This window comes from Trachypithecus francoisi, unplaced genomic scaffold (genome assembly GCF_009764315.1).
Source record: "Trachypithecus francoisi isolate TF-2019V2 unplaced genomic scaffold, Tfra_2.0 Lachesis_group11, whole genome shotgun sequence".
NCBI classification, from domain to species: Eukaryota; Metazoa; Chordata; class Mammalia; order Primates; family Cercopithecidae; genus Trachypithecus; species Trachypithecus francoisi.
The window spans coordinates 24,013,669-24,031,499 of NW_022681456.1; the positions used below are offsets into that span (position 1 = coordinate 24,013,669).

Here is a 17,831-nt window from a genome sequence, read left to right on the forward strand (position 1 = left end):
TTTAATGAGGGAACTTCAGGCACTGATGAGGGAGAGATGTGAAGGGGGCTTCGCATGCCACTGTGGAGAGGGGGCCGTGCTGACCTTTCTGCAGAGGACAGAGGTCAGAGTGGTCAGTTGATTGGGGGATGAGACATTCTCAGGTAGGCCCTGGTGCGTCAGCCCCTGGCCCTTGACATGCACACAGAAGACATGCCTGAATGCCAGAGAGACTCTAAGAAACAGTGGGAAGCTAGCCAGGCTTCGGAGCCAGTGGACTCCCACCACAGTACTCCTGGTGCCCACAGCCACTGCAGGTGTCCAGGGTGCTGGCTGGGACCACCTGTCAGGTGCACTGAGGTGGACGTTCTGGCATGGGCAGTGGGCACAAGAGAGGACCAGACCACCTTTGGGATGCCTGGGGTAGCGGGGAAGCAGGGGCCTGGCCATCAACCCCAAGCATATACAGCAAACCCCTGAGAAGGGAGATGGGGACTGCACCTGTGCCAAAAGTCAATCACACAGTGGCTTATCTGATCCTACGACAGCCAGGGAGCGGAGCCCCAGGGACCTGCAGTGACTTGTCCAAGGTCATACAGCTCAGGGGTCACAAGGACTTGAACCCAGATCTGTCCAGTCAAGGCCTGAGCTTTGGCCATGCCCCCTGTGAGCTGTCCTTCCCCCAGAGCATAGCTGGAAGTCCCAAGGGTGGGGCTTCAGGGTCTGAACTGGGGCCCCAACTCTACATTTTAACTGGCTCTCTGGGAGATGCTGGTTTGCACAGCCCCAAGTGAGAGCCCGGGACCCAGGGTGGGGCATCTCCCCCAGAAGATGTCTGATCTCCACCTGTAGTGCCACAGGAACAATCTGAGGGATGCAGAAAGACCCGGGTTCAAGTTCTGACTGCCTCACTTATTAACAAAGGGATTTTTCTTTTACTGGGCTGGCTTCAGCTTCCCCATCTGTGAAGTGGGGCTGCCTACTCTCTGTCCCTGTCCTGGGGTTGTGACAAGGACCTGAGGAGGCAGAAGACAACTCTGTCAGTTCAAAAGGGCTGGATGTGACCGTCACTGTCATACCAACTCTCAGCGCTGGTGGCCTGCGGTCAGTCTTTTTTCAACCAGCCAAGCAGGCATTTAAAGGGCACCCACTTTGGGAGGCCAAGGCAGGTGGATCACGAGGTCAGGAGTTCAACACCAGCCTGACCAACATGGTGAAACCCTATCTCTACTAAAAATACAAAAATTAGCCCAGCATGTTGGCACGCACTTGTAATCCCAGCTACTCAAGAGGCTGAGGCAGGAGAATCGCTTGAACCCAGGAGGCAGAGGTTGCAGTGAGCCAAGATTGTGCCACTGCACTCCAGCCTGGGTGACAGAGCAAGACTCCATCTCAAAAAAAAAAAAAAAAAAAGGCACCCAGTGTGTGCAAGGACATGGGGCAATATGGGGCTTGGGGCCAACACTCAGTGAGCCAGAAGGTGGGGTAATGGGGCGGAGACCTAGACAGTGCAGGACTCGCTGGTCCTGGTGAAGTGTAGAGAGCAGTCAGGGTGCAGAGTGGGTCCTGTGCTTGGGGTCTGGGTGGCAAAGGCTTCCCAGTGGAGGTGCTGCTCTCGGGGTAGCAGGAGCCTGCATGGGGAGTCAGGACCCCAGCCCTGGTCCTTTTCCATACTGTGACATTGGGAGCAAACCAATCTCTGCTTCCCAGAGGTAAAATAAGAGGTGGGGTCCAGTGATGTCTGTGGGATATCTGGGGTGAAGAGGCCAGAAGTCAGACTTTGCAGTGAGCCTCCAGGGGTGGGCATGGGTGCTGGGGAGGAGGCAGAAAGGGCATCATTCCTGCAAGAGGAATGGCAAATGCAAAGGCATGAGCCCTGCCTAGGTCGCCTAGGGGCTGCAGGAGGAGCGGGGCTGCAGGAAGGGGGAACCAGAGGGGGTCACAAGTAGCAGGAAAGAGAAGCATCAGGATAGCGCCATTGACTCAGCCCTACTAGACGCTCAGCCACGTGCTACGCCCTTTATACCTGACTTCGTGTAATCCGCACTCTGTGGGGAGACAGGCTGACAGCACTGAAGTGACCACTCAGTCCTGAGTTTCTTCATCTGTACAATGGGGCCAGTGTAAAACCCAGGGTCTGGCACACAGGTAGTGCTCCTTACAGGAAAGTGTTTAGTGGTAGCCGTGGCCAGGGCATGTCGATGTGACCCCCAGATCCCAAAGCTTCAGTGTACTTCCAGTCCCCTGGCGACCTGGTGAATATTAATATGAACATTAATGTTGGTGTTAATATTAATAGCAGCTAAATATTCCTATTACATTTACTATGAGCCACTGTTCCAAGTGCTTTACATGCAATTACATATTTCTTATGACATCCTATGAGAAAAGAGCTATTGTTATCCTCATTATACAAATAAGAAACTGAGGCTCAGAGGCCGGGCGCGGTGGCTCAAGCCTGTAATCCCAGCACTTTGGGAGGCCGAGACGGGCGGATCACGAGGTCAGGAGATCGAGACCATCCTGGCTAACACGGTGAAACCCCGTCTCTACTAAAAAATACAAAAAAAACTAGCCAGGCGAGGTGGCGAGCGCCTGTAGTCCAAGCTACTCGGGAGGCTGAGGCAGGAGAATGGCGTGAACCCGGCGGGGCGGAGCTTGCAGTGAGCTGAGATCCGGCCACTGCACTCCAGCCTGGGCGACGGAGCAAGACTCCGTCTCAAAAAAAAAAAAAAAAAAAAAATAAGAAACTGAGGCTCAGAGAGGTTAAGCCAGTGGCCCGAGGGCACACAGGCAAGTGGAAATCAGGATTAGAATCCAGAGCCCAAGCATTTAACCACCATGGGTACAGCCTGTTAGGTTTACCTGCTGCCAGAGATTCTGCCCCACAGTGGCACCTAGAAACCTAGTTTATTTACAGCCCCTCACTCAGGGAGCTTTGGAGGGCAGCCACCTTGCTAAACCTGCCAGCAGGGGCCCATCTCCACTTCTCCTTGTTACCGCAGTGCCAAGCAGAGCGGCCAGGGCAGTGGGGAGTCACAGCAGGTTACTGAACAGGAGCATGGCTTGTACCACCAGGCGCCAGGAGGTTGGCTGGCCAGTGGGTGAGGAAGGGAGGGTGGGGACTAGCCAGCACCCCCAACAGTGGGTGGCACACCAGGCCCTGCCCCTGCACTTCACCCCATGGTCTCCCAGGGCCTGAGGGGACAGATGGTATCACCCAGGCCCAGGCCGTGGCTGTCACTTAGCCAGATGAGTTACGAGCAGGCTGGAGGGGTGGCAGCCGGGGGGCGCAGAAACAATTGCACTGAGACCCTGGGACAATGGGGGCCACGTGCCACAGGGGCAACAGTCGTTTGTCACACAATGGGATGCCGGGGGACAGCAGCCGGGCCAACTGCTGCCACTGACACGGCCGGCCGCGTTTTCAAATCGTTTCTAGGCCCTGTTTCCCTATGAGGCAGCCAATCGCGGGGGCAGCCAGGCAGTCACCTGATGCCAGCTTCGTGGGCCCAGGGCCCGGGCCCTGTGACAACTGAGCAGTGTGGCCATGGCAACGCTAATTGTGGCCCTAAAACACAAGCGGGGAGAGATGGGGAGGAGGAGGGAGAGGGAGAATGTGAGGCTGAGCTGGCCAAGCAGATGGAGGGAGGGAAGGGGCCGGGCCTCGCTGGCGCCTCTGAGAGGCGCAGAAACCAGGGCAGGATGGGCCGGTGTCCGCCTCTCTCTACTCCTCAATCTGTGAGGCTATTTTTGAAACATGGAGCTTAGAATTTAGACTGTGGGCCTCTTGGTGGTGACACAGAAAGCCCCTGGCCGCAAGGGTGGCAGATGTGGGGTCTGGTGTGTGCTCCTGGGCTGGTCTCTGCACTGTCACGACAGGGCCCAGACAGTGTTGTAAGACCGGGTGCTCTTGGAGTCTCGTGGCGAGTGTGACTTCAGGGCACTGGGGAATGATGTGGCTATCCCAGATCACCAAGCTGTCTGGCACCTCCATGGGCAGCTATCCTACATCCACAACAAGCGATGTTTTGCCCATGAATCTGTTGTGGCTGGTGGGCGTGGGTCCCAACTGGAACCTCTCGGGGCCACCAGGGGTCGACATGAAGGGCTCAGGCTTCAGGAGGCACTGACTGGGTCTCAGCCCCACCACCTCCTATTCTGTGTCGTCTTGGGTGGTGACTCAGTGCTCTGAGCCTCAGTTTTCTCATCTGTACATGTAGGCCCACCCTACATCTCACAGCAGCTGTGGGAATTGTGCAGGACAGCGCTTGTTGAATGCTGAGTCCAGGGCCCGGCAGGTAGCAGGCACTCAGCTGCCTCAGCACATGGCAGGATCATCCACGCAGACTGTTCCCAAGTTCCATGTTCCTCACAGCTACAGCACAGCAGGAAACTGCCCTGGACATGGAGTCGGGAGCCTGATCCTGTCCTGGCAGGTGGGACCCTGGCCACAGGCCCTGACTGCTCTGTGCTGTAGTGTCCCATAGTAGGTAAGCTCCAACTGTCCCTCAGTTTCCCCATCTGCAAAATAGGAATAATAACACCTGCCTCACAGGGTGACTGGAAGTGTAAAATGTCTTGACTGGTGCCTGGCACATAGTAAGTCCTCAACAAACACTCACGTATATTGTTTTTGTGGTAGGTGCTAAGTAGGATGTGTTAAGTGGGCAAAGGAAGGAAAGATGAGGATGAAAGATCTGGCCACCAAAAGGGATCTGGGACCAGGTTCCCGTGCCCAGTCCTGGGGATGGGCAGGTTGGAGGGCTGGCATGGCTTGGGGAGATGAGGCACATTAAGCGGATGCTTCCAGAGGTCAGGACGCAACCCCAGGAGCTGGCCTAAGCTCCCCCTCCCGCCAGAGCTCTCTGCTCCTCTCTTCAGGCTTCTAGCCACCACCAGTGATGACGACCTCCCCGGGGACCTGCAGTCGCTGTCGTGGCTCACGGCGGTGGATGTGCCTCGGCTGCAGCAGATGGCAAGTGGCCGCGTGGACCTGGGTGGCCCCTGCATGCCACATCCACACCCAGGTAGGCTCAGGGACAGGGTGGGCAGGGAGGAGTGTGATATAGGAAAGGGGTGATTCCCAGCCCTGCCACCCACCCACTGTGTGGCCATGACCCGGTCTCCCAGTCTCTCTGGGCCTCTCTTTCTGCATCTGTAAAATGGGACAAATGCCCCTTCCTTAGAGGGATGTGGTTCATCATTTGCTTAACCGTGTGCCAGGCCCCGAGTGAGTTTAAGGTTTCTGTGAATACAGTCCTGCTGCCACACTGGTGCATCCTGAACTTCTAGGGCAGTTGGCAAACTACAGCCCGTGGGCCAAATGCAGCCTACGGCCTGTTTCTGTACAGCCTTTGTGTTAGGAATGGATTTTACATTTTCCAAGGGTTGTAAAAACACAGAGACCATCTGGCTGGCAAAGTCTAAAATATTTGCCATCTGGCCCTTCACAAAAGAAGTTTGCTGCCCCCTGATCGAGAGGATTCCAAGAGATAATATGTGGAAGTGCTGAGTGTAGGGTCTGGCACACAGTAGATACTCAATAAATGGCAGCTAGTTGCAGCTAATGGCAGTTAGCTGCAATCATAGGCAATGGATAAAATGCTTAGAGACACAAAGTATTGAAGAAAAGCAAAACAGTGACAAAACAATAAACAACAGTATATTAAAAGTACCAGTGGTTGAAAAATACTTGTCTAGGATTATTTGTTTCATTGGGCAAATTGTTCTTGGGCAAAGCATGTATAGCAGGGGTCAGCAAACTTTCTGTCAAGGGCCAGGTAGTCAATATTTTAGATTTTGTAGGTCATCTGATCTGTCAAAACGATTCAACTGTGCCATTGTAACACAAAACCAGCCACAGCCAATATGTAAATGAATCAATGCAACTCTGTGCCAATAAAACTTTATTTACAAAAACAGGCTCTGGGCCAGAGTTTGGCTGCCAGTTTGCCAATCCCTGATCTAGAACCCCCAGGGGACAGCTGTGTGATCTCAGCCAAGTGCTTTCTGCCCTGATCAGGTTCCACATCTGTAGCAAAAGTGTAACAGAACTGCCTGCATGGGACATTGTGAGGATTCGATGCCTTGAACGCAGGAGGTGTTTAATAAATGGTGAAATAAGGATGCCGCTTTCTTCACTGTGGCTGCTGGGTACTTTCTGTGGGCCTGTTACTGTGCCAGGCATTTGGAGCAATGAGTGATATGATGTGGTCCCAATCCTTAGGGAGCTGACGATCTGGTCAGAGAGAGAAGGACAAGACAAACAGATCTAGGGACGGTGGCAGCCAGAACTCAGAGGAGAGAAGGATCCATCGGGCTTCCTGGAAGAGGTGCCCCTAGGGCAAGACCATCCTGCAGGTCAACTTTGCTTGATTGGAGGTGGCTACCTAAAATCTGCCTAGTGCAGTAAGAATCTGTGATAGATTAGCAATGTCTGTCACAAGCCCAGCACAAGATGGGGGAAGTATGTCTGCTATTCTCATCCTGTGTGGAGCAGCAGGGCTTGGCAAAGGGGAGAAAAGGCACAAAGCCATTTTGGACCTAAACCTAGAGGCACTCAGGAGCCATGGCATGTTTTTGAGGAAAAGAAATGAACAGTGAATTGGTGTTTTAGCTTCATGAAGGACAGGAACTAAGCTATTACATCATCATGATTATCATTTATTATTGACTCATGTTTATTGAGGTATTATGTGCCCAGCAATGTGCTAAGCACTTGATAGACATTATCTCATTTAACCCTCACAGCAAATTTATAGTTGGGGTATCAGTAGTTCAAGTACAAATGGGAAAACTGAGGCTGACCTAAGGTTATATAGCAGGTAAGAACCTACTTTTCACTACATACCAGGGAAGTGATTTGCCAAGCACCTACTCTGTGCCTGGTCCGAGGAAAGGGGCTGGCTCCATTCTCTGGAGACACCTGGGCACTGGGCCGTTCCTGGTGGCAGCCACCATTCCTCTGGCCCAGCAGCGTCTCTGTGCTTCTCTCCTGCAGGTGCCTTGGCTGGGGCGGCCGACCTGCATGTGGGAGCCACTCCAAGTCCCCTTCTCCATGGCCCAGCAGGCATGGCCCCCGGAGGCATGCCAGGTCTGGGCCCCATAACCGGCCATGGAGACAGCGTAAGTACAACTGCATGGACTGCGAAGGGTGGGCAGTGCCCTCCAGACTGGGTGTCCACCCCCACTCTGACCCTCTGTCTCCTCCTCTTCCCGCCCAGCAGATGAGCCAGTTCCCCGTGGGGGGCCAGTCCTCATCTGGCCTGCAAGACCCGCCGCATCTGTACTCACCTGCCACCCAACCACAGTTCCCGCTCCCCCCGGGTGCCCAGCAGGTACCAAGGGCTCAGGGGAGCCCTGGACTCAGCAGCAGACACCCTGCCTTGGGCTGGCCAGGGACCTCTCTGAGCCTCAGTTTGCTCACCCAGAATATGGGAATAACATTCCCCCCCATGCTCAGGTCATGGAGTCATTCATTCCGTTCCCCCAAAACTCCTGCCCTGAGCAGAGACAAGATTGTTTCCTGGACAGCTGTGAATCCCCACACGAGGCGTTTTGAAACTAGGGTGGGGACAGGGTTACTGTGAGTGACGTATGTTCTTTCTCACCTTCTCTCTCTCTCTCTCTGCCACTTTCTCCCTGCCCCTGCCTGTGGGAAGTGCCCTCCTGTGGGCCTCTATGGCCCCCCATTTGGGGTACGGCCCCCCTACCCCCAGCCCCACATGGATGTGCATTCGTCTCAGGAACTGCACCCCAAACACTACCCCAAGCCCATCTACTCGTACAGGTGAGGTCCAGGGTGGGCCGGGTCAGGGCCGAGGGCGGCTCTGGGAGGAGAGGGATGAGGCTGCGCTCAGGGCATCTCAGACAGCTACGTGTGGCAGCCCAGACTTCCAAGAGGGAGGTTTTGAGGAGTGGGGAACCCCCAGGTGGGACTTGTTCTCAGGAAGGAGCATCATAGGGTCCCCCAGGTCAAGAGCCCACTGCAGACCTGAATCCAGTGCCACAGTTCACTTCATTCACAAGCTGTGTGGCCTTGAGGAAGTGGCGTGACCTCTCTGAGCCTTGATTTCCCCAAATGTAAAAAGTCATCAAAATAATAGTCTTGTATACCTCATGGGAGTTTGGGGAGGGGGAAACAACCTAGGTAAAGTCTAAAGGCTCATAGTCATTAAAATTATGGGGATACAATGAAGAGGCGAAAGGGTAAGATTTCTCAAGTCAGTACCAATGGTTGAGCCCAGGGTCAAGGAGAAAGGGCAAAGGGTGGGAAAGACATCGGGCCATGAAATGGTATTGAGAGCTCACTGTGTGTGAGTGTGTAGGGTCAAGCAGGGCAGGCTTCCTGGCAGAAGAGGCATTGGGCTGTCAGCCTGAGACCCCTTCACGCTTGGCCTGCCCTGCCCTGCCCCACCTCCTGCCCCCAGCTGTCTGATCGCCATGGCCCTGAAGAACAGCAAGACAGGCAGCCTGCCTGTGAGCGAGATCTACAGCTTCATGAAGGAGCACTTCCCCTACTTCAAGGTGAGGGGTCCTAAGCCAGGGTAGGGGTGCTGGAGCTGCCCTGGTCTCTTCCTGGTGCTGCCAGAATCCAGGGCTGGCCCTGGGCCAACCCTCTCTGGTTCCCAGTTATGTCTGTATATCTGGTGATTAGGACATGTGCACATACACTCACATAGAAGAAAGTCAGAAAGAGAAGGGGCATTTGAACTGGGCTCTGACAGATGAAGAGGAGTTCATTAGGCATCCCAAGGAGAAGAGGGTAGAGGCACCAGACTAGTTACTCAGCACGGATTCAGTACAACATAATGATGCAAAACAACGGAACTGGCAAGAGCCTTCACCTCTGAGCCTCAGTATCCTCATATGTCAGGTGTGGAGAATCATCCCAAGCTGGCAAGGTCAGTGAGGATCCTGCAGATAAGGGCCTGGCAGCTTCCCACACAGGGTTGGCCACTAGTAATGTTATCCTTGTTAGCATCAAAGCAAAAAGTGGAGCAGGAAGTTAGAGGGTACACCAAGCTGTAGGGTCCCTGGCCTGGACAGTGTCCTTAGCAAAAATACTGCAGTACAGTGTGTGTGAGTACATGTACACGTGTGGTGTGAGATGCATTGTGATATCTGGTTATCTAGCATTTAAAAATAATTTGCTGGTGGTGCACGCCTGTAGTCCCAGCTACTTGGGGGGCTGAGGTAGGAGGACTGTTTGATCCCAGGAGGTCGAGGTTGCAGTGAGTCGTGATCATACCACTGTACTCTAGCCTGGGTGACAGAGCAAGACCCTGTCTCAAAAAGTAAATTTGCATTGAATACACTTGACCAGTTATCCATTTATTGGCATCAGTCTTCCTTGCTTGCTTCCTCAGTGGGAGAGAGAGTATGGAATATCCAGCAGGCCAGGCTGCATCCTCCTATAGTAACAGTTGGCCAGAGCTGAATTGTACTTCCCCTCTCATCAGGGCATGGCCACACCAGCTGGCCTCAGTCCCCAGCACTCTCTCTTGTCTCTCCAACTTGAGGCTGAGTGTCAGTCACTGTCAAATTACTCCTGCCACCGCGATGTCCTGCCACTATAGGCCTGAGTAGGAGATCCCCGGGGTAGGAGGAAGGGCTTACAGGGAGGCCTCTGAATGCCGATGTTTCTTCATAGACGGCTCCCGACGGGTGGAAGAACTCGGTGCGGCACAACCTGTCTCTGAACAAGTGCTTCGAGAAGGTGGAGAACAAGATGAGCGGCTCCTCCCGCAAGGGCTGCCTGTGGGCTCTGAACCTGGCCCGCATTGACAAGATGGAGGAGGAGATGCACAAGTGGAAGAGGAAGGACCTGGCTGCCATCCACCGGAGCATGGCCAACCCTGGTGAGGCCCGGACAGCCCATAGCGCGCGCGGACATACACACACAAATGCACACGCACACACACATGGAAGAGAAAGGACCTGGCTGACATTCACCAGAGCATGGCCAACCCCGGTGAAGCCTGGATGCACACATGCGCATGCACACGAATACACGCGCACACACACACCCACACACACAAATGCGCTCACACACCTGTGCACACAAACATGCACACATATACAGAAGAGGAAGGACCTGGCCACCATCCACTGGAACATGGCCAATCCCGGTGAGGCCCAGACAGCCTGCAGTACGCATGCACACAAATGCACACGTGCGTGCACACACACACGCAGAAGAGGAAGGACCTGGCTGGCATCCACTGTAGCATGGCCAACCCTGGTGAGGCCCGGACAGCCCACAGCATGTGCACACACACAAATGCACACACACACATGCACAAACATGCACACACACATGGAAGAGGAAAGACCTGGCCACCATCCACTGGAGCGTGGCCAACCTGGTGAGGCCCGATGCACACACACACGTGCACACACACAGAAGAGGAAGGACCTGGCCGCCATCTACCAGAGCATGGCCATCCCCGGTGAGGCCCGGATAGCCCACAGCATGCACACACACACACACACACACACGCACATGCACATGCACAAACAAGCACACACACACGGAAGAGGAGGACCTGGCTGCCATCCACCGGAGCGTGGCCAACCCCGGTGAGGCCCGGATAGCCCACAGCATGCACACACACACACACATGCACACACACAGAAGAGGAAGGACCTGCCGCCATCCACCAGAGTATGGCCAACCCCAGTGAGGCCCGGACAGCCCACAGCATGTGCACACACACATGCACAAACATGCACACACACATGGAAGAGGAAAGACCTGGCCACCATCCACTGGAGCGTGGCCAACCCTGGTGAGGCCCAGATGCACACACACACACGTGCACACACACAGAAGAGGAAGGACCTGGCCGCCATCTACCAGAGCATGGCCATCCCCGGTGAGGCCCGGATAGCCCACAGCATGCACACACACACACACACACACACGCACATGCACATGCACAAACAAGCACACACACACGGAAGAGGAAGGACCTGGCTGCCATCCACCGGAGCGTGGCCAACCCCGGTGAGGCCCGGATGTACACACACACATGTGCACACACACGTACACACATGCAGAAGAGGAAGGACCTGGCCGCCATCCACCAGAGTATGGCCAACCCCAGTGAGGCCCGGACAGCCCACAGCGTATGCACACACACACACGCGTGCGCACATGCACACACGTACACACATGCGGAAGAGGAAGGACCTGGCCACCGTCCACCGGAGCGTGGCCAACCCTGGTGAGGCCCGGACAGCCGAAAGCGTGCACACACATGCATGCACACACACAAGGGGAAGAGGAAGCACCTGGCCACCATCCACCAGAGCATGGCCAAGAAGCCCGGACAGCCCCCAGTGTGCGCACACATGCACGCACGCATGCACACATACACACCACACGCCCCTCCTCCCAGCCCAGCCCCAGCTCTGCCTATGCCATACCCAGTCTGTAACACTTCTCAGATACGATGATGGGAAGACTGGAGTCTGGCAAACCTCCCTCCTATGAAATTGGCCTCTCCCTCCCCAACCCTATCCAGTGGTGGAAGTAATTGAGGGGCCTGATCAGAAACAGGAAAAGCTGTTGGATCTCACTCGTCATCCATAGTTTCTTGCCCAGAAATGCCAAACTACACAACCATGGGATAAACATTGCTTTCCTACCACATTGGCAGAGATGTTTAAAACAATAACACTCAGTGTGGACTAGGATGTGGAAACATAGACAGCTTAGTATACAATGGATAGGAATTTAAGCTGGTAAACTTTTTGAGGGAAAGCTAATATATCGAACACCTGCAAATGGCACCCATGGATTGGTCCAATTATTCTACTTTTGACAATATGTATTGTGAAGAGCAAAGATGTGAGCAAAAGGTTTATGAACAAAGTTATCCATCACAAAATTCTAAGAGTGAAACATAGAAAGCAGTCCAGACATCTCACAAGAGGGGGTTGGCTAAATACATAGAATGACATACCTTGCAAGTATTAGAGATGATAAATATTTTTAAATATTTTTGGAATATAAAGAAATGTTAGGGCGGGCATGGTGGCTCATGCCCATAACTCCAGCACTTTGGGAGGCCGAGGCGGGTGGATCACCTGAGGTCAGGAGTTCAAGACCATCCTGGTCAACATGGTAAAACCCCATCTCTACTAAAAATACAAAAATTAGCCGGGCATGGTGGCAGGCGCCTGTAATCCCAGCTACTCGGGAGGCTGAGGCAGGAGAATCACTTGAACCCGGGAGGCGGAGGTTGCAGTGACCTGAGATCAAGCCACTGCACTCCAGCCTGGGTGACAGAACAAAAATCTGTCCAAAAAGAAAAAAATGTTCTCAATAAGTGAAAAGGGGCAGGTTATAAATCAATATCCACAGCAAGATCACATTTTAAAATACATATATATCCATATTCATTTGCCTCCCAAAAATGTATGTATGTATGAGAGAGAGAGAATAACTAGGCTTGTGTGTTTGGGAAGAAATACACCAAAATCTCCCAGCACTTTGGGAGGCCGAGATGGACGGATCACGAGGTCAGGAGATCAAGACCGTCCTGGCTAATACGGTGAAACCCCGTCTCTACTAAAAAAAAAAACAACAAAAAAAAAAACTAGCCGGGCGAGGTGGCAGGCACCTGTAGTCCCAGCTACTCGGGAGGCTGAGGCAGGAGAATGGCGTAAACCCGGGAGGCAGAGCCTGCAGTGAGCTGAGATCCGGCCACTGCACTCCAGCCTGGGCAACAGAGCGAGACTCCGTCTCAAAAAAAAAAAAAAAAAGAAATATACCAAAACCTTTACTGTGAATGGAGAGACCATTGATAACTTTTATATTTTTCACATATTTCTGTATTTTCCAAAACTTCTATCCTGTTCCTAATTAGAAAAAGGATTGCATCTGCTTTTTTCAAAAAAAAACATTAATGGATATGAGGCGGGGCCATCCAAGGGACATATGCATGGGGACTGTGACGTGGAGGCTAACTCTGCCCCAGCCTTCGGAGTATGGCCAGAGTCTGTTGGGTGTCACCGTGCTGGGTAGGAATGGGGCTGAGAGTGGGGCTTGGGGGTGAACAACTCAAGGCAGGAAGAAGGGCTATAGCAGGAGCCACTGGCCCCTCAGTTGAGGGGGTATCACATCGCACCCAGCCCACCGAAAGCTCTGGGGTCTGGCTTGAGACCCAGGGCCAGTACTGACACATATTCGGAGTGAAGTCTTGGGCAAGTTATTCTGCCTTCTAGATTCTAAGTGTTCTCATTCCTAAAATGGGTGCAACCCAAATAGATCTTGGGACCCTGTCTACTCTCAACCCTGTGTTGCACTCAACAAGACATAACCAATAACCAAAAATAATCTGAGAGTAATTTGTCTTTACTTGTTTATATCCAAGAGTATTAAGGATTTTTAACCCACAGCAACACTTCTTAATGTCTCTTTGGTAGCAGGGAGTGGCCAGGGCCCCTTGCACGTAAATACATTTTGTCCCTGTCTTACGGGATTTGTAATCACAGCCTTACCTCCTTGCAGGGGTGTTAGGAGATTTAAATGAAGCTCTGGGGTTACAGGGCTGTCCTGTAAGGCACTCTCCTGATGAAAGGGGCTAATGTTATTATCTGATGACATTGTTTTTTAAAGACAGAGTCTTGCTCTGTCACCCAGGCTGGAGTACAGTAGTGCAATCATGTCTTAACTGCAGCCTCAACCTCCTGGGCTCATGTGATTCCCCCCACCTCAGCCTCCCAAGTAACTGGTACTACAGACACACACCACCATGCCCAGCTAGGATTTTTTATTTTTTGTAGAGATGGTATCTTACTATGTTGTTTAGGCGAATCTTGAACTCCTGGCCTCAAGCTGTCCTCCTGCTTCAGCTTCCCAAAGCACTGGGATTACAGGCATGAGCCCAGTCTTTGATGTCATCTCTTATTCCTCAAAGATTCTGCACAATTTGTGATTTTGTTACATCTCCACAACAACCCTGTGCAGAGTGTATGATGTCTTGCTAGATGGGCAGAGATGTTTAAAATAATAAAATATTAACACCCAGCATGGGCTAGGATGCAGAGTATTTAATAGACACCTTCATTTACAATGGGTGGCAATGTAAGTTGTGAGATGAGATGATGCCTATGTCATTTCATAGGTGAGGAGACAGAGGTCCAGAGTGTCCAAGAGGCTTGCTAAGGTCACGCAGGTGGTGACACTGGAATTTGAACCCAGGCCTGGGCTGGGGCCTGGTAACTGCTGGGTGGGTTCTGAGTGACCTCTCCCACTTGCCCGCAGAGGAGTTGGACAAGCTGATCTCCGACCGGCCTGAAAGCTGCCGGCGCCCCGGCAAACCGGGGGAACCAGAGGCCCCTGTGCTGACTCACGCCACCACAGTGGCCGTGGCACACGGCTGCCTGGCTGTCTCCCAGCTCCCACCCCAGCCACTGATGACCCTGTCCCTGCAGTCAGTCCCCCTGCACCACCAGGTCCAGCCCCAGGCACATCTTGCTCCAGACTCTCCAGCACCAGCCCAGACCCCGCCGCTGCATGCCCTGCCGGACCTCAGCCCCAGCCCGCTCCCCCACCCCGCCATGGGAAGGGCTCCTGTAGACTTCATCAACATCAGCACCGACATGAACACTGAGGTGGATGCCCTTGACCCGAGCATCATGGACTTCGCGCTGCAGGGTGAGGCCAGAGGAGTGGAGTGATGGGAATGGAATGGGGAGGGGAGAGGCCCAGGGGCCAAAGGGAGTGAGGAAGAGGACTGTACTGCCTGCATTTGCCCCACAGTCTCGTTCCCATAGCAACAACCTTTACAAGTTGAACATCCCTGATCCGGAAATCCAAAATGCTCCAAAATTCGAAAATTTTTGAGCCCTGACAAGGCACTCAAAGGTCATGCTCGTTGGAGCAGTTCAGATTTCAGATGTTTGGTTGGATTAGGGATGTTCAACCTGTAATAGCCAATGGCAGCCAATAGGAAACGAGCATTTGCTGTATACCAGGCCAAAGCATTCCACAGGCATCACCTGAGGTCACCACCATTCCACATTTCTGTTCTGCCGATGAGGAAACTGAGGCAGAGAGAAGTGAAGTCACTCACCCAAGGTCACCTGGCTAGTAAGTGGCAGAGCCTGGAGTTAAACCTCAGTCTGTCTGGCCCCAAAGTTTTCATCAGTAACTGCTTCAACTCACATGTGCCACCCCCATGCCAGGTCACACTCTGACCTGCTGCCTGCCTCATGATCATCTCCGATAAATGGGATGTGATGAATGAACGAACAAGGGAATTTCCGGTTTCAGTGAAGGCTCACACGTCATCCATTCACTAGCACCGGTGCAGCTCTTATGTTTCAGCCAAGGGTGGAGACAGCCTCTGTCCTGAGTTCTGTTTCTAGCGAGGGAAATGGACAGGTGGCAAGTCAGCTGCAGCTGTGAAGTGGGTATATTTGCACCTCCCTGCCTTTCTCTTCCTGGACTGTTGTATAGTTCAATGTGCTGAAGAAAGGGAAGCATTGTCTTGTCCCCCTGGCTTTGACCATAATGACATCATGAGAACCAAATGTTTTCACAAGTCATTTTGTTTAACCCTTGCCACAGCCTTAGGAGCTAGATTCACTGATCATCTCCATCTTATTCTGAGGTTCTGAGATGGAAGTGTCCCAAGGACATTCAGTGGGAAGGTGAGGGCCGGGGGCTACAACTCTGGCCCTTCCATGGTTTTTTTGTTTTTTTTGAGATGGAGTCTCGCTGTCACCCAGACTGTAATGCAGTGGCACGATCTCGGCTTACTGCAACCTCCACCTCCTGGGTTCAAGTGATGCTTGTGCCTCAGCCTCCCAAGTAGCTGGGATTATAGGTGTGTGCCACCAGGCCAGGCTATTTTTTGTATTTTCAGTAGAGATGGGATTTCGCCATGTTGGCCAGACTGTTGTTGAACTCCTGGCCTCAAGTGATCCACCCACTTCGGCCTCCCAAAGTGCTGGGATTACAGGCGTGAGCCACCATGCCCAGCCCCACGCCCTTTTTCTACAACACATGACCTTAGACGCCACATATGATCTCTGTCTCTTCCCTAAGATGGGGGATTCGAACTCGGGTCGTTTGACGTGAAGCCAGCTCACCCTAATGCTTTTGTCTTTGAAAGGGAACCTGTGGGAGGAGATGAAGGATGAGGGATTCAGCCTGGACACGCTGGGCGCCTTCGGAGACTCCCCACTTGGCTGTGACCCGGGGGCCTCAGGCCTGACCCCTGCCTCGGGTGGCAGCGACCAGTCCTTCCCAGACTTGCAGGTGACGGGTCTCTACACAGCGTACTCCACTCCAGACAGTGTGGCCGCCTCAGGCACCAGCTCCTCCTCCCAGTACCTGGGTGCACAGGGGAATAAGCCCATAGCCCTGCTTTGAGCTGTCAGCCTCACCTGCCCCGGAACCCCAGCACCTGGCACCCGGCTTGGGCAGAGAACTGACTGGATCAGGGTGTTCCCAGAAGGCAGGTCCCTCATGGTCCCCGAAGCCTCTCCTGAACCTGTGGCGAAGTTGCTGGCTGGACAGGGAAACGGTCCCCCTCAGCAGCCCCTCTCTTCCTTGTGCCTCCCACTGGAGCTTCCGGGACAGTTTCTGGGGCTCTTCCAAGTCAGAAGGATGGAGGAGGGCGAACAAGCAACCCAGCCTCCCCCGACTCCTTGACACTCCTCCAAGGCCTGAGCTGTAACGCCTGGCCATGTTGAGTGAGACTTCTCCATCCTGGATCCTGGCTGGGTGACCTCAATGACCTGCACCCCGTTTTGGGACACCTTTGTGCATTGAGGAGACACCCTGGGGTGAAAGCCCTTGAATTCATCCTCATGGGAAATGGCTGAGTGGATCAAACCTCAGCTGCAGCCTCCAGGGGCCAGGCCCAGAGCAGGAAATGGAGCCAGAGAACCTTGAGCCTCTCTCTCTTGGATAGGACAAGCTGAACTCTGAAATGGGAGCCAGTCCAGTTGGCCTTCAGCCCCACGTTTCCAATAGTCTATTAGAATTTTATTAGAGCAGATTCCTGGGCCATGCCGGGCACCGTGACCGGGTGTAAATTTATTTATATTTATTGTGGCCCATCCACCCCACTTCTTTAAACCCAGCCCGAGGCCTCTGGAATGAGACCTCTCCTCCCTCCCTACCCCCCAGCCATCCTAACTCCTACAGGCCAGAGAATGACATCTCTAACTGGCTCGTATTCCCTTGGCAGCCTGGGGCTACTTTTTAGAACCAGCAAGCACTGTTGATACTGTGAACCATCCTATTTTTTCCATATTAGAGACCAGATATTTTTCTACCTGTTCATGATTCACATCTCTTCTTGCATGTACCTAAGAGGGGCGGTGCCATTGTTTGGGGGCTTGGGGGGCTTTCAAAGGGGAAAATGCAATGGGAGAGGGAGGAGCTGGAGGAGGGTGCTTTTGTACTGGGATTTAAGACTCTCCTGAGGGAATGAAAGCCAGCGGAACCATGTAAAGCTGGAACCACGTGGCGAGTGGTGGACAAAACTTCAATGCATGATATTTATTGGCACTTCCTCACCTCCCTTTGTCCTACAGCTGTTTTTATGTTTCTTTTTCTCTCCTTGCTAATTACTGACTCCCCAAGTGGCAAGTTCCTCAGATAGCTGGGTTAAAGGAGAGACAGGTGAGTGAGCTAGTCAAATGTGAACAATGTTCTCCCAGCAAAGTTGAGACAAAACTGGAGAAGCTGCAGCATCACGCACCATCCCCCTCTTTCCACCAGATGGATGTTGGCTGTGTCTGGGAGTTCCCGAACCCTAGAGCCAGGATGTTCTGTTTCATCAACAGCTCAGCCCGCTGCCTGGGAGCTTTGGCATTAAGCC

At 53.2% G+C, this 17,831-nt stretch overlaps 1 protein-coding gene across 1 annotated transcript in view; it reads left to right on the forward strand.

The window, feature by feature from the left end:
• FOXN4 (forkhead box N4) overlaps window positions 1–17,282 on the forward strand; it is a 31,941-nt gene extending 14,659 nt beyond the window's left edge. The window contains exons 3-10 of the mRNA XM_033220705.1: window positions 4,864–5,009; window positions 6,983–7,107; window positions 7,209–7,319; window positions 7,644–7,771; window positions 8,412–8,508; window positions 9,635–9,842; window positions 14,258–14,650; window positions 16,113–17,282. Coding sequence (XP_033076596.1) covers window positions 4,864–5,009; window positions 6,983–7,107; window positions 7,209–7,319; window positions 7,644–7,771; window positions 8,412–8,508; window positions 9,635–9,842; window positions 14,258–14,650; window positions 16,113–16,372 — 1,468 coding nt within the window. The 3' untranslated portion in view covers window positions 16,373–17,282. The remainder of the gene's footprint in view (window positions 1–4,863; window positions 5,010–6,982; window positions 7,108–7,208; window positions 7,320–7,643; window positions 7,772–8,411; window positions 8,509–9,634; window positions 9,843–14,257; window positions 14,651–16,112) is intronic.
• Window positions 17,283–17,831: the final 549 nt, after the last annotated feature.